A 13,797-nucleotide genomic window follows, 5' to 3' on the forward strand; every position below is an offset into this window, starting at 1 on the left:
GCGATGACAACTTCTCCTCGCTTCACGATATCTCGTATCAGGTGGTACTTGCGCTCTATATGTTTACTTGCGCGCCTTGTGGGCTCGTGGTTCCTTCGAGTTTGCAACTGCACCGCTATTATTACAATAAATTGTGATAATTCTGGGCAAACCAGGAATCACATCTAAGTCCATTAGAAAGTTCCTGAGCCATACTGCTTCTTTAGCTGCCTCAGAGGCTGCCACATATTCAGCTTCCATGGTTAAGTCTAAAACGCATTTCTGCTTAATACTCATCCATGCAATGGATCCACCTCCTAAAGTAAACACATAGCCTGATGTAGACTTACTATTGTCCCTATCCGATTGGAAATCTGAATCCCTGTAACCCACAGGGAGCAAATCGTCTGCTTGGTAAACTAGCATATAATCTCTAGTCCTTCTCAGGTACTTTAATATATGCTTTACCGCAGTCCAATGTCCTTGTCCAGGGTTACTCTGATATCTGCTAACCATGCCCACGGCAAAATAGATATCAGGTCTCGTACACAGCATTGTATACATAAGGCTTCCTACAGCCGAAGCATAAGGAACTACTTTCATGTCCTCTATCTCCTTTGATGTCTTCGGAGACATCTCTTTAGATAGAGCTACTCCATGCCTAAAAGGTAAGAAACCTTTCTTGGAATTCTGCATGCTAAAACGAGCAAGGATTGTATCTATATATGAAGCTTGAGACAGGCACAACATTCTTTTCTTGCGATCCCTTATAACTTTGATCCCAAGAATATGTGCACAATCTCCTAAGTCCTTCATATCAAATTATTTGGACAACCATATCCTTATGTCTGATAATACCTTGACATTGTTGCCAATTAACAAAATATCATCTACGTATAGTACAAGAAATACCACCACGTTTCCGTTACACTTCTTGTATACACAAGACTCATCCGGACACTGAATAAATCCATATGACTAGATTACTTCATTAAATTGTATGTTCCAAGATCTTGAAGCTTGCTTCAGTCCATAAATGGACTGATTGAACTTGCACACTAGATGCTCTTTGTCCCTTTCAATGAACTCTTCTGGTTGCTTCATATGGATGTTTTCTTCAAGACTTCCATTAAGGAAAGCTGTCTTGACATCCATTTGCCAAATCTCATCATCCATATGAGCGGCAATGGATAAGAGTATCCGGATAGATTTAAGAATGGCTACCGGTGAAAAGGTCTCCTCATAATCGATTCCCTCTTTCTGAGTGTACCCTTTCGCAACAAGCCTTGCTTTGAAGGTTTCTACCTTCCCATCTGTCCCTCTTTTTCTTTTGTAGATTCACTTGCATCCAACGACTTTTACACCATCAGGTGGTTCTACAAACTTCCAGACCTTATTAGAGTACATAGACTCTATTTCAGAATTCATTGTCTTTTGCTAAGATACTGCATCTATATCTTGGAGTATTTCATCATATGTTCGGGGATCAGGTTCATGTTTACCCGGGATCAAGTCCGAAGACTCTCCCAAAAACATGAATCTCTCAGGTTCCCTCACAACTCTCCCACTACGACGAGGCACCGTTTGTGGTTGTGTATCATATGTGACACGTGTTGCAGTCTCTTGTGGTACTTCATCTTGTACTGTTGGTACTAAAGTAGACGTGTCCTCTCTAAGTTTTTCTAAAATAATTTTGCTACTGGGCTTGTGATCCATTATATAGTCTTCTTCTAAAAACTGGACATTGGTGCTAACAATGACCTTCTGATCTTTAGGACTATAAAATAAACCACTTTTCGTTCCTCTGGGATAACCCACAAACACGCGAACATCTGTACGAAATTCTAACTTATCAGCATCTGGTTTCAGCACATGTGCTGGACTACCCCAAATCCGAATATGTCTTAGACTAGGCTTTCGCCCATTCCATAATTCTGTGGGAGTAGAAGATACTGATTTAGAAGGTACTTAGTTCAGAATGTGCGCTGCCGTTTCCATAGCGTATCCCCAAAACAAATTTGGTAATTCTGAATAACTCATCATCGATCTAATCATCTCCATAAGAGTCCTATTCCTTCGTTTTGCCACACCATTCTGTTGGGGTGTACCAGGTGCAGACAATTGGGATTGAATCCCGACCTCTGATAAGTAATTCATAAACTCTCCTAAGAGGTATTCGCCACCACGATCAGACCATAGTGTCTTGATACTTTTACCTAGTTGTTTCTCCACATCAGCCTTGTACTCTTTGAACTTATCAAAGCACTCAGACTTGCGACGCATTAGGTAAATGTACCCGTATCTTGAATAATTGTCTATAAAAGAGACAAAATATTCAAAATCACCTCTCGCCTGGATAGACATAGGACCACACAAATCAGAATAAATCAATTCTAACGCTTATTTGGCTCTATACCCCTTGACCTTAAAAGGTCTCTTGGTCATTTTACCTTCCAAGCAAGATTCACAAGTTGGAAAATTTTCCAACTCTAATGAACCCAAGAGTCCATCGGCTATAAGCCTTTGAATCCTACTTAAGTTAATATGACCAAGCCTTAGATGCCAAAGATACGCTTGGTTCATCTCCGAATGTTGTTTTCTCTTATTAGAGTTAGAAGATGCGTTATTAATTTCTATATTTTGTTTTGTGGGAGAAATTGGATTTAAAATATATAAACTGCCAATTAATGCACCAGAACAAATAATCACTTTATTTCTCTTTATAACTACATTGTTATTAAAGGAAACAGAATATTTATCCAAATACAGTTTAGAAACTGAAATTAAATTCTTTTTAAAACTGGGTACATAAAGACAATTTCTTAAAACCAATTTTCTATTCCTATCAAAAGATAAGTAGACATCTCCCACTGCAACAGCCGCCACCTTAGTAGCATTGCCCATGTAGACGGTTATCTCTCCTTCATATAGTCGTCGGGTTTCCTGGAACCCTTGCAAAGAATTGCAGACATGCTCAGTGGCTCCCGTATCTACACACCAGGTGCTGGTAGATAACATCGCTAAATATGTTTCAACAACTAGAGCATGAGATATACCTTTGTTGTTTTGATTCCTACGAGGACAGTCCACCTTCCAATGCCCTGACTGTTTGCAAATGAAGCACTTGCCCTTCGGCTTCTTCACTCCAGCTTTAGGTCCTGTACTCTGAGATTTATTCACCTTCTTTGCTGAGCTAACTTGTTTCTTCTTCTTCTTTCCTTTCGGTTTAGAAGTAGAATCATTTTCAGCATAGTGAATCTGAGAATTGTGACGAAACAAACCTTCTGCTGCCTGAAGTTCTGTCAGTAGTTTTGCCAATGAATATACCTTTTTATTCATATTATAATTCAGGCGGAATTGCTCAAAACTTCTAGGTAGCGTTTGGAGGATCATATCGATCTGGGTTTCCCCATCAATTTCTCCTCCAAGGATTTGTATTTCATTTAGATAAGCCATCATCTTTAGGATATGATCCCTCACAGGAGTACCCTCTTGCATGGTGGCCGTCATTAACTTTCTCATGGCTTCTTGCCTAGAGGCCCGATCCTGGTGACCAAAAAGTTCCTTGAGATTGTTCATAATATCATAAGCTGTTGGTAAATCTTGATGCTGATGTTGCAATACATTTGACATCGAAGCCAATATGTAACACCGCACCATCTCATCTGCTTTTACCCATTTCTTATGATACTCAATCTCCTCTTGAGTAGATTCACCATTGGGTGCATCAGGGCAAGGCTCAGTCAGTACAAACTTATAGCTTTCAGCAGTAAGAACAATGTCCAGGTTCCTTTTCCAATCTATGTAGTTAGGACTAGTAAATCTGTTCTCTTTTAGTATGATGGCCAATGGGTTGAAAGTCATCCTAAGAATCACAAATAACTTTGGTCAGGACTCTAAATTTAGAATAATATTGATTCCTCAAACAATACTATTTTAAATTAACCAACACCTCAAAACACTGTGAATTTTGTATGCCACGATAGTGTGGACGTATACAAATTCAACATTTGTAAAAGGAGGGTGTAACCCATTAATTTTATTATCTTGTCAACCTAACTTTTTGACAAATAAAATTAATAGTTGGTTTCCTTTGGTCACATGAATAATAGCAGTGACTCCGATGGGGAGGATACTATTAGACGTGCCTAAGTGTATACCATTACTTAACACTAAGTCCATTAATAAGATTGTGCCCCTTCTAATGGGGAAGATTGTACGCTCTTAATTAATTTCCTATAGTCATCCAAAATGGAAGTTTGATCTAGTGATCCACAAATAAACTCATCCGATATGGAGGAAGGCACTCAGAGCCAACGCGCAAGTTTGTTTGCATCAATTACAAACCAGTAATGGAGACCGTGGATTTTTTTTAAAAATCCCTCTCCCACTTAGTTATTTAAAGTGAGGAATTTTGACTATGCTAGCCTACTTAATATGCATACTAACAAGCACACACAGCACAGCATAAAAGCAATAAATAGAAAAACTAATTTTCAACTATTATGGCTTTTATTTATTATTGTTCTCCGTGTGTTGTCATCCCTAGTTGCTGTCATTTTTGGCCACTGCCACCGGGTCTAGTTGTCGCATCCATCTTGCTCCTTGTTCTGCTGTGCCTCTGGTCCTCAAAAGGTTCCACGCCTTGCAAGATTCGATCCGCGACATAAATAGAATTTTACATTTTTCGATCCTATATTCCTCGAAGAAATATACATGTATCTAGATCAAAAATAAAATCCTAATAAAACTAAATACAGCTCCTGCTGTATTTTATAATACAATCATACACACACAATAAAATGCCCTTGACATGTCCAAGGGTCGAATCACATACACAATACCTATAAGCCATAATAGTTGGATCCTGCATCCACAAAGTTAGCACATCCTACTATTATCCTGCCTAAATTATGTATGACATGTGCATAATTAAACTAATACCAAATACACAGAGGCAAAACCCTAGCTCTCATACAATGCACCCAAGTCTGATCAGTTTGACCAAGGGTTAATCCAAACAGGACTTGATGTTTGGAAGAGAGTAGTCTAGTCAAGACTACATGACTATCTAGAAGTCCTAATTGGAGGTTAGGCAAAGTGGAAGTCTTGGTGAGTAAAGTCAGGCCCTAGTGAGTGAAGCTAGGTGGTGGAAGTCTTGGTGAGTGAAGTCGGACCCTAGTGAGTGAAGCTAGCTAGTAGTGGAAGTCCTGGTGAGTGAAGCCGAACCCTAGTGAGTGAAGCTAGCTAGTAGTGGAAGTCCAGGTGAGTGAAGCCGGACCTTAGTGAGTGAAGCTAGGTGGTGGAAGTCCTGGTCAGTGAAGTCGGACCCTAGTGAGTGAAGCTAGGTGGTGGAAGTCCTGACGAGTGAAGTCGAGCCCTAGCGAGTGAAGCTAGGTGGAGGAAGTCCTGGTGAGTGAAGCTAGACAATGAAAGTCTTAATGAGTGAAGCTAGGCAACCTTAGGGGGAGATAACCCTAGGTTGTATGTGATCGACTAGTTTTCGATCGACCGCGTACAGTCGACCGGACCAGCGAATCTTGAATCCTGTTAACACTGTTTTACTGTACTATTTTATCTATTGTGCTAACTCAGTGTTGCAGGGACGTCCAGCTAGGTCAACGGGCTGACTAGATGTCTGACAAAAGGTAAGTAAAGGTAAATCACTGGAGGAAAGTGACTGTGAGGACGCGTTCCCCGTTTGAGGAAACTATAGACGTCGATCCAACGTAGATCCATTTTGGAAATCTAAGTTGAGATCGTAACTAGATTCTGGTCTCAAGGAGACAGAATCTAATTACTACTCTATTTGAATATAATTGTGCTAACGCTTTATTTTGCAGGGTAGTATAAATTGTATTTTTTTCTCGAACTAACATTTTCTTGCAGGAAAAGGATTTGCTGGAAAATGGTGGTCCGGGTGCCCAGAGCTGGTCCGGACATCCGGAGCTAGTCTGGGCACCCAGAATGCAAAATTCTATCTCGACACAAACATAGAGCGTGCTAGTTGGCTGGGCCTATATCACAGTCCAAGCGCTCAGAGCTTCCTATATAAGGAGGCCACCACCTGGAGCAAAAAGCAACAATTTCCTTCTGTGATTGCTCTGTTGCGCACTACTCTTGCGACGCCACGAAGCTCTTCCGGCAACCTGCGGCTCAAGTTCTTATTGTTGTTGTCGGTATTTCTTTTTATATAATTCTTGTACTCAATCATGTAACATTTTATGAATTATTAGTGATTGCCCAACGAAAGCACTCTCACATGCGGGCCTTGGAGTAGGAGTCGATAAAGCCTCCGAACCAAGTAAAATTGGTTTTGTTAGCGTTGTGTTTTTCTGTTTTTGCTGCTTACTTGATAATGATTTTCGAAGATCGCTATTCATCCCCCTCTAGCGAACTCTACGATCTAACATTAGGAACACAAGAAGTCAAACGGAAGATGCAACTAGCGAGAAGGATGACATAAGAAGCGAGTCGATGAGCTCGGTGCATCTAAGAGATGAGGTGTTATGGAAGAGTACATCGGCAGATGAGAATAAAGTGCATGGCGCATCTGAGGGACGAGAAGCCGGGGAAGAAGCCTACTTGAGGAGAAGATCAGAGTTGGATTCGGGTGAGCTCGACTCTGGATGATTGGAGCATCACCTATGCTATTGGAGATGTTCATTCTCGGATGAACAATGATGGAGGCGCCTCCAAGTGGATTGGAGGCACCCTTGCATCTCAAGGAAGAGGTGCACAACTGTTAGAGTGAAGGTGATTCCAAGGAGCATAGAGGTGCCCTCGTGCCCTAAGAAGGAGTCGCCCTCACACGTCTATTGGAGGCGCCCTGGAGCTTCAATAGAGACGCCTCCAATGAATAGTAGTCGTTGAGTGACCGATGCTCCATGGATAAAATATTATCCACACTAGAGGCACCTTGGATGTCTTTGGAGATGCCTCAGCTCAATGGTAACTTATCCTAAGAGGTTATAAAAGTCCCCTTGGAGCTAAGAATTTAAGTACAACAATTGAATTGATTTCAATCCTAATTTATGAGCTTTCTAAGTGTGTAAGAGGCTACTCCACCTTCAACAAAGGAGCATTTTTAGTTAGATTTTCAACTGTCTTAGATTAATAACCATTTAGGTTGTAACCAAGTAATTCTTTAAGCCTTCTTGCTTGTTTAGTCCTTTCTTTTATGTTAATTATTTGTTTTTGCTAATATTATATCCTTGCTTATTTCAAATAGCAAGAGATTTTTCTAATTTAATTTTTAGGGCTATTCATCCCCCTCTATCCAGTCTCACCTGGACCTACAAGAACAACTCTGTCCAACTCAAATACAATGCGAAAGTCATGTTTGCTTAACAGTGATCCAGACACTAGATTCTTCTGAATCTCCGGAACATACATAATATTGTTGAGAGGCAACTCCTTGCCCGGGGTCAGCATCAACACCACTTTTTCTTAGCCTATGATATCCGAGGTTGTTAAGTTCCCCATGAACAATTTTTCCTCATCTTTGATTTCTTCAATATTGTGGAGCAACTCCTTATTGTAGTAGATATGTCTAGTGACATTGGTATCGATTCACCATTGTCGCAGATTTGAACCCACTAGGTTTAAGTAGGAGACCACGGTGTAGAGGTCATCCATTGCTAGTTCCTCATTCAGGTTGGTATTTTGCTTCTTCTTTGGTTTTCTGCACTCCAAAGATTTATAACTGACTCGGTCACAGTTGAAGTACTTCCTAAAGAACTTATTTTTTACTTATGCCTTCTTTGGGTCCCATCTTGGAAGACTTGGGATTTTTTTCGTTTTGAATTTTGACCATGCTCGACCACGTTGGCTTTTATAGTTGCTTAAGAGAATAACTTTCTCTCTAAATTCTTATTGTTTCTTTGATGCGAAGTCTAATAACAAATTCCTCCATGTTCATCTTCTTTCACTTGTGCTTTAGGTAGTTCTTGAAGTCCTTCCATCCGGGAGACAGCTTCTCAATGATACCAACTATTTAGAAGGTTTTACTTAGACCATACCTTCCGAGTGGATCTCATGTATGATCACCTGAAGCTCCTGGATCATCTTGTAGTCCAGGAATCGTCCCATGATGAACTTCTTAGCCCCGACATCCTTTATCTTGTATTTCTTGTCCAGGGACTCCTATAACTCCTTAGTTGTTCTTTTTATGTTGTACACAACATATAGCGAGTCAAAAAAGTAGTTGAGGATGTAGTTTTGGTATAGGACCTCAGAATGAGTCCATGCCTGTACTGTGCTGATGGTCTGGACATCAGTACCATCCTCAGCCTGCTTAGAAAGGTCCTTGGTAAAGAACCGAGCAAGATTAAGAGTAGTCAAGTAGAAGAGCATCTTCTACTGCCACCTCTTGAAGTTCAATCCAGTGAACTTCTCTGACTTTTCCCCATGGTTGATTGGAACATTTTTAATTGGGGAGGAGAGGGTCATCATGCGTTGATTCTGTTGCACCTCAACACTTTTCGTGATCATCTCAACATAACAAAATCTGTTTTAAGATTGTTGGACAATTTTGTTATAAAAAATTTTGAAGAAAATTACTGAATTTAAAATTACAAAATCAAATCAGCTATAGAAGCCTAAGCAAATAATCTTAAGATGTCAGCGGAGCTAATTTTTACCGAGTTGGGATGTGAGTCGCTTGAGCATACACCAAGACGGGAGAAGAAGATGTCAGGTACAACAGAGTCAGGGTAATTCTCCCAAATGGATCACGAGTGCTTCTGAATATTTCCAAGTAGAAGTCGAGTGCTCCTGAGTAGAAGCTGAGTCTCCCGGGTGGATGTCGAGTCGGGACACAAGTTGACCAAATCGTTGAGTCAGGAAATGAAGATGTCGAGTTGGGAAGGGTTCCCAATTGCTCGGAAACTGAGTCGTTGAGACCTGCGTTCAATGCAGCTTCCTTAAAACAGACTTGCCCCACCTCCGATTATGCTTCGAGATTGTGTGGGTTCTATTTCGTAGGATACAATGCCCAATTGTGATCTCCACCAAGCATTAGTCGTTGCGACGAACTCAATGGTACCCAAATGCTATCACGGATATTCTACCAAGCAAAAGATGCACGATCGAGAGGATGAGTAGCGAGGGGGAATGATAGTGGAAGAATTTTCTATTACTTTTTTTCTCTATCTACGCTCTACTCATGATCTCCTTCTTATAATGGAGCTCAAACTTTGGCCGTAGTAATTGGTCGAATAAAGGTCATTCATTGACTTTACTCGCCAGCCTTGAAAGGTCAGCTATTTCAATCAGCAATCCTCTCCTCCGTGCATTTATTCACATCATATGTATTGTGCAATAATATAAGCCAACTAATTAGCCATGAAATTTTCAATGTAGAATTAAAAATCCATACACAAAGAAGCCCTTCATCCAACTTTTATTATTTTCCATTCAAATTCCTACATCTACAACATTCTCCAACCAGCGCTGAACCAGATCAACAATAACCATGGTAATTGTATATGTGTAGTGACTTCTCATGCCAGAGTTCACGGCGATTTACACTACCTCAAAACCTCTTTTGAAATCGATTTGTAAGATTAAAATTAAAATTTTTTTTTTCTTAAAATTTTACGTTTATATGACATTAAAAGATGAGTAACTTTTCAATATCTCGAATGGAAGAAAGTTTAAATTTCTTTAGTAGTCATTTTAATTTTTGGAAGAAACTTTACAAACTGTGCTAAGGTATAATTCGATTATAAAAAAATTATATGATTCAGTTAAAGCTGAATATAAGGGATTTGATTTAATTTATAATTTTTGTAAGTCCTTTCGCTTATTTAATTGGATGTCTTTATTTAATTTAAAATTATTATATTTTAATGATCTGTATGTAATAAATATTACAAAGAGACAAAGTATATTTATTCATTGAATGGATAAGAGAAAAGATAAATTGAAGTATAGCCAACACAATTTTAAAAAGGTTGGATTTATTTTTCTTTCCATGGATTATTATTATTTTTATTACATTTCTAGTTAAATTCCAGTTCCCTTTGAAGGAAATTTGCGGTGTATGTTCCCTTTAAAGATCACTTGGTCAGGAATTTATGCACATCATGAATACAGCTTTATTCTTGTCTCAATTGTTCTACGGCAAATGGGGCAGGAGCTGAGAAGTGACCCACAATCGTGACATATCTGGTGCAGGTTCAAACATATAATCAATAATAACACTAAAAAAAAAAACTTCTATCATAATAAATTGTGCTGGCTCAAACCTGATGGCCACAGCCAAATGCCATGTTCTTCAGGTTGGAAAGACAAACTGGACAAACCTGCCAATGATCCAAGTAATAGATTCAGGCACTCAAATCAAAGTTTCAACTTCTTTTGATTATTGTGAATGCTTTGGTTAAATGAATTGTTTCGATTAAGCGAGGTTCTGCATGATTAACTCCCTCATTTGAGATCATCCATCTGATCTCAAACATATGATTTGTTCAATAGCTTTTACCTGAGTGTCTGAAGAGGTACTTGCAGCTGGTGCTGATGGAGCAGGAGTTGTACTATGACGAGAATAAGACGATGAGCTCTGCATAGAACCAGGCGAAGGAGGTACTGAATTGGGAACAGTAGCAGGAGGCGGAAGAGCCACTCTTCTTGGTGATGTTCTAGCATGCTGACTGCTCATGTGACAAGGTAGACATCACAAAAGTTAGATATCATGGAGTAAACGTTTACTCAAGAAAGATTGATGATTTTTTTTCCAGGACATTTTTATCTGCATACCCCAAAATCCCAAGATCCAGTGTTGCTCTGTACTGCAAAGGTATTTCCATGAGCGCTGCAAGAGCAAACTCAGCCTCTTTAAGGCTTTCTGGTGCATTCTTGGACATAATTTCAGTGAAATTCACAAACTACAAAAACAGTTGTTTTTTTTAGGTTCTATTATCATTTGTGACTTGTGTTTGTGAAAGGATAAACACTGAGCACATTGCTATGTTAAATATTTTTAACCTGGAAATTGTCGAAGGATCTAGCAGGTATGTTGTCGTCAAATTCATGCATCGTGTCCCATGGTCCATCTCCAACTCCAACTAAAATAATGGACAAGGGATACTTGCTGCAGCAGGATTTGAAGCAAATAAGGATCATCATTTCCTCAGTATAATAACAATTCATTGTTGAACATTGTACGCAAACTATTGCATTTTTATATGATTAAACTTCCTACTGTGGAATGCTGTTGACAGTTTCAATTGAATGGTGATTGGTTCCATTTTATTGACATGAACATAAAAAAGTAAAAAAAACACTGAAGACTGAATTTACCTAGCTTTGACAATAGCATCAACTGTCTTCTGTTCTTGGGGATTTACACTTCTTGTTACCTGCTTCAATATGACATTCTTGAATATCCAAAAAGAGAATCATATTTTGGCAAAGTAATGTCCGGATAAAGTTGTTCTTGTTATTTCATACCTGACCATCAGCAATTATCAATAGAACATGGTATTGCCCTCCACTCTGCTCCACAATGGTCATGGCCATTTCAATAATTGGTGCAAAAGATGTCGGTCCTAGAACCAAATATGTCAGATTCAATTAAATGACTTCCAAAAGCTACTATTTACAGTTGTATAAAAAAGAAAGTCTGAGCTGAATGCATAAGTACCAGATAATTGCACAAACGGAGCGATTTCTCGATACCGATCTAAAGCTTCCTCGAATCCATGGCACGGTCTGTTCCCTGGGTAGAAGCTAAATACATCTTGGTCATGGGTAGATGCTGCACCAGTAGTCAAGCCATGGATTTCAAAGGTTAATTAAAAGCTCAAATCAGCCATCACATTGCAGTACCAAGCAGGATGCATGTATGCTTACCATCTCCGAAACCAAAGCATGGGATTAAGTTATCTTCGTCAAATGATGACAAGGTTCGTCCAATAATGGAAATTGCTTGTTCATAAGGATTTTTAGTAGTTCCAACGTGGTGCAAGCTGCTGCCATGGAATGAGTTCTTACCTGTCGACGGAGACAATCAATTAGATTTGTGCTTTAATGAACACAAGAATCCATCGACCTGTACCTGTCCACTCATTGCTTTTTGTGAAGTCAATTCCTACAATGAGATTCGATGATTCAAGCCCAGATTTTGTCAGCTCCTCTGTTACCTGTCGAAATTGCACGCCACAGAGCAATATAATGTGCGTTAATTATGGGCTTCTCAAACAGCTTTATTCTTCCGTGAAATAAATAAATTACCTGCTGTAAGGAGGTAAAGCCATCGGCTATCCTCGAGAACTTATGTTCCAATTTGGGCTTCTTTACACTGGTCGTGTTAGTTGGAGACAGCGATGGGTGTGCCATGGAATGAAACTCATATGGAGGGGGATGACGGTGATGGTGGTAGTGACTCTGATGGGATTCATGGATTTGTTCAGTAAGGACTGGCTCTGTGTGTCGTGTCCCATGGTAGGGAGGAGATGAAGATCTTGTTTCCCGCCTTCTGCCTTCGATTGAGCTTTTAGCTCCCATTCTTCTCCAAACTATTCAAAGCGATGACTTCAACTCCAGGAAAAGCCAGCAACTGTTGCAGATCAAAATCTGGAGTTCATGGATCTTCGTACTTGATTTATATATATATACCAACATATATTGACTCTGACTATGTCTGAGTCGTACAAATTAAGCAAGGACGAATGTTCAGATGCATGCGGACGCGAAATGAAGGAGATATATGAACAATAACTGTATGGATTTAGCATCGAATATGCTATTGCTAACGACGACAGACTCAGAAATGTTTCTTGTATGACGCTACCGATTAAAAGTTGGTGAAAGATGGGACTTTGAACTGATCTCGATATCGAGAAGGAAGCGAAACGTCCAAGTAACTGCAGCATAAGTTTCTCGGAAAGTAAGCGTGAGGCGGCTTTGTTTTTACGCCTCGAGCATGGGCAGATCTCCGCGTCTTCCTCTTCGCCTTGCTTCCTTCTTCTTCTTGGATTGGATCTCTCCTTTTGATCAGTGATTTCTTTCAATATATCAAAAAAGTTAAATTTCAGGCTCTCAGCACGAGAGTGGGTCAAGCAGGATTTATCTTGTCGTGGATAAGACGTCATATGGGTTGTTTTCTGAATCATCTTATATGACGTCACTGATCAGACGTAATGGATCAGACGTCACATGGTTTGATGATCCATCGTTGACTAGGGACCTTTGACAAGTACTACTTCGAGTCTTTAAAATTGGCAAAATATTTTGTTAAAAAAAAAACTTAAATAAAAAAAAAATTTTGTTAAAAACATATTTTATTTCACTTAAGAAATTATTTATAATTCTTTGTATCCCAATTATCTCTTTTATCAATTTTTGATACGTCCAATACTAGTTTTGAGAATTAGCTTGGACAAATGGAAAAAATTATTTACAAGTATTTTAAAATTAAAATAACATTTTGATCCTTCTCAATTTTATTTCTCTAAAAATGTTCTTAAACCCTGTTTTTGGTTTGTTCATGATTCTAAAGTCATCAAGCTGAAATTAATCCTAGAGATTAAAGCCGGACGTGATAATATAATGAAATTTAAGTGCTGAATCTGAAATTTGTAGGAACTTGTATGCTAACATAAGTGAGAAATTAACTATTATGAAATTATTTATTTCGTGAATCACAACAAAGTCTATTATTATTATTATTATTATTATTATTATTATTATTATTATTTAATTTTTCTATTCTTTTTCTTTTTTAAATACTGAGACTAACTTATCTCGGCTCCTAATTTTCGATATATTTAATTATAAAAAGACTCCATATATAGACTAGTCATCAGTCGTTAC

The 13,797-nt window shown here is 38.9% G+C and overlaps 1 protein-coding gene across 1 annotated transcript; it reads right to left on the reverse strand.

Annotated features, from left to right (window-relative positions):
* Positions 1-9,991: 9,991 nt before the first annotated feature.
* LOC122029742 (E3 ubiquitin-protein ligase RGLG2-like) lies at positions 9,992-12,379 on the reverse strand. Its single transcript, XM_042588858.1, has 11 exons — positions 12,217-12,379; positions 12,041-12,125; positions 11,836-11,976; positions 11,627-11,740; positions 11,434-11,531; positions 11,284-11,342; positions 10,969-11,074; positions 10,741-10,868; positions 10,466-10,634; positions 10,230-10,286; positions 9,992-10,149 (listed from the first exon to the last, which is right to left on the reverse strand). The coding sequence occupies exons 1-11, from the start codon at positions 12,319-12,321 to the stop codon at positions 10,066-10,068; spliced, it is 1,146 nt and encodes a 381-aa protein (XP_042444792.1). The 5' UTR covers positions 12,322-12,379; the 3' UTR covers positions 9,992-10,065.
* Positions 12,380-13,797: the final 1,418 nt, after the last annotated feature.

Source organism: Zingiber officinale, chromosome 10B (assembly GCF_018446385.1).
Source record: "Zingiber officinale cultivar Zhangliang chromosome 10B, Zo_v1.1, whole genome shotgun sequence".
In the NCBI taxonomy this organism is placed as follows: Eukaryota; Viridiplantae; Streptophyta; class Magnoliopsida; order Zingiberales; family Zingiberaceae; genus Zingiber; species Zingiber officinale.

Excerpts from the sequence above, each read along its gene's own strand:
- LOC122029742 (XM_042588858.1), bottom strand. The coding sequence starts at position 12,321 with ATGGCACACCCATCGCTGTCTCCAACTAACACGACCAGTGTAAAGAAG. Across the intron at positions 11,343-11,433 it reads TGATAATTGCTGATGGTCAG|GTAACAAGAAGTGTAAATCC; the intron begins GTATGAAATAAC and ends ATATTGAAGCAG. Across the intron at positions 11,075-11,283 it reads GATGCTATTGTCAAAGCTAG|CAAGTATCCCTTGTCCATTA; the intron begins GTAAATTCAGTC and ends ATCCTGCTGCAG.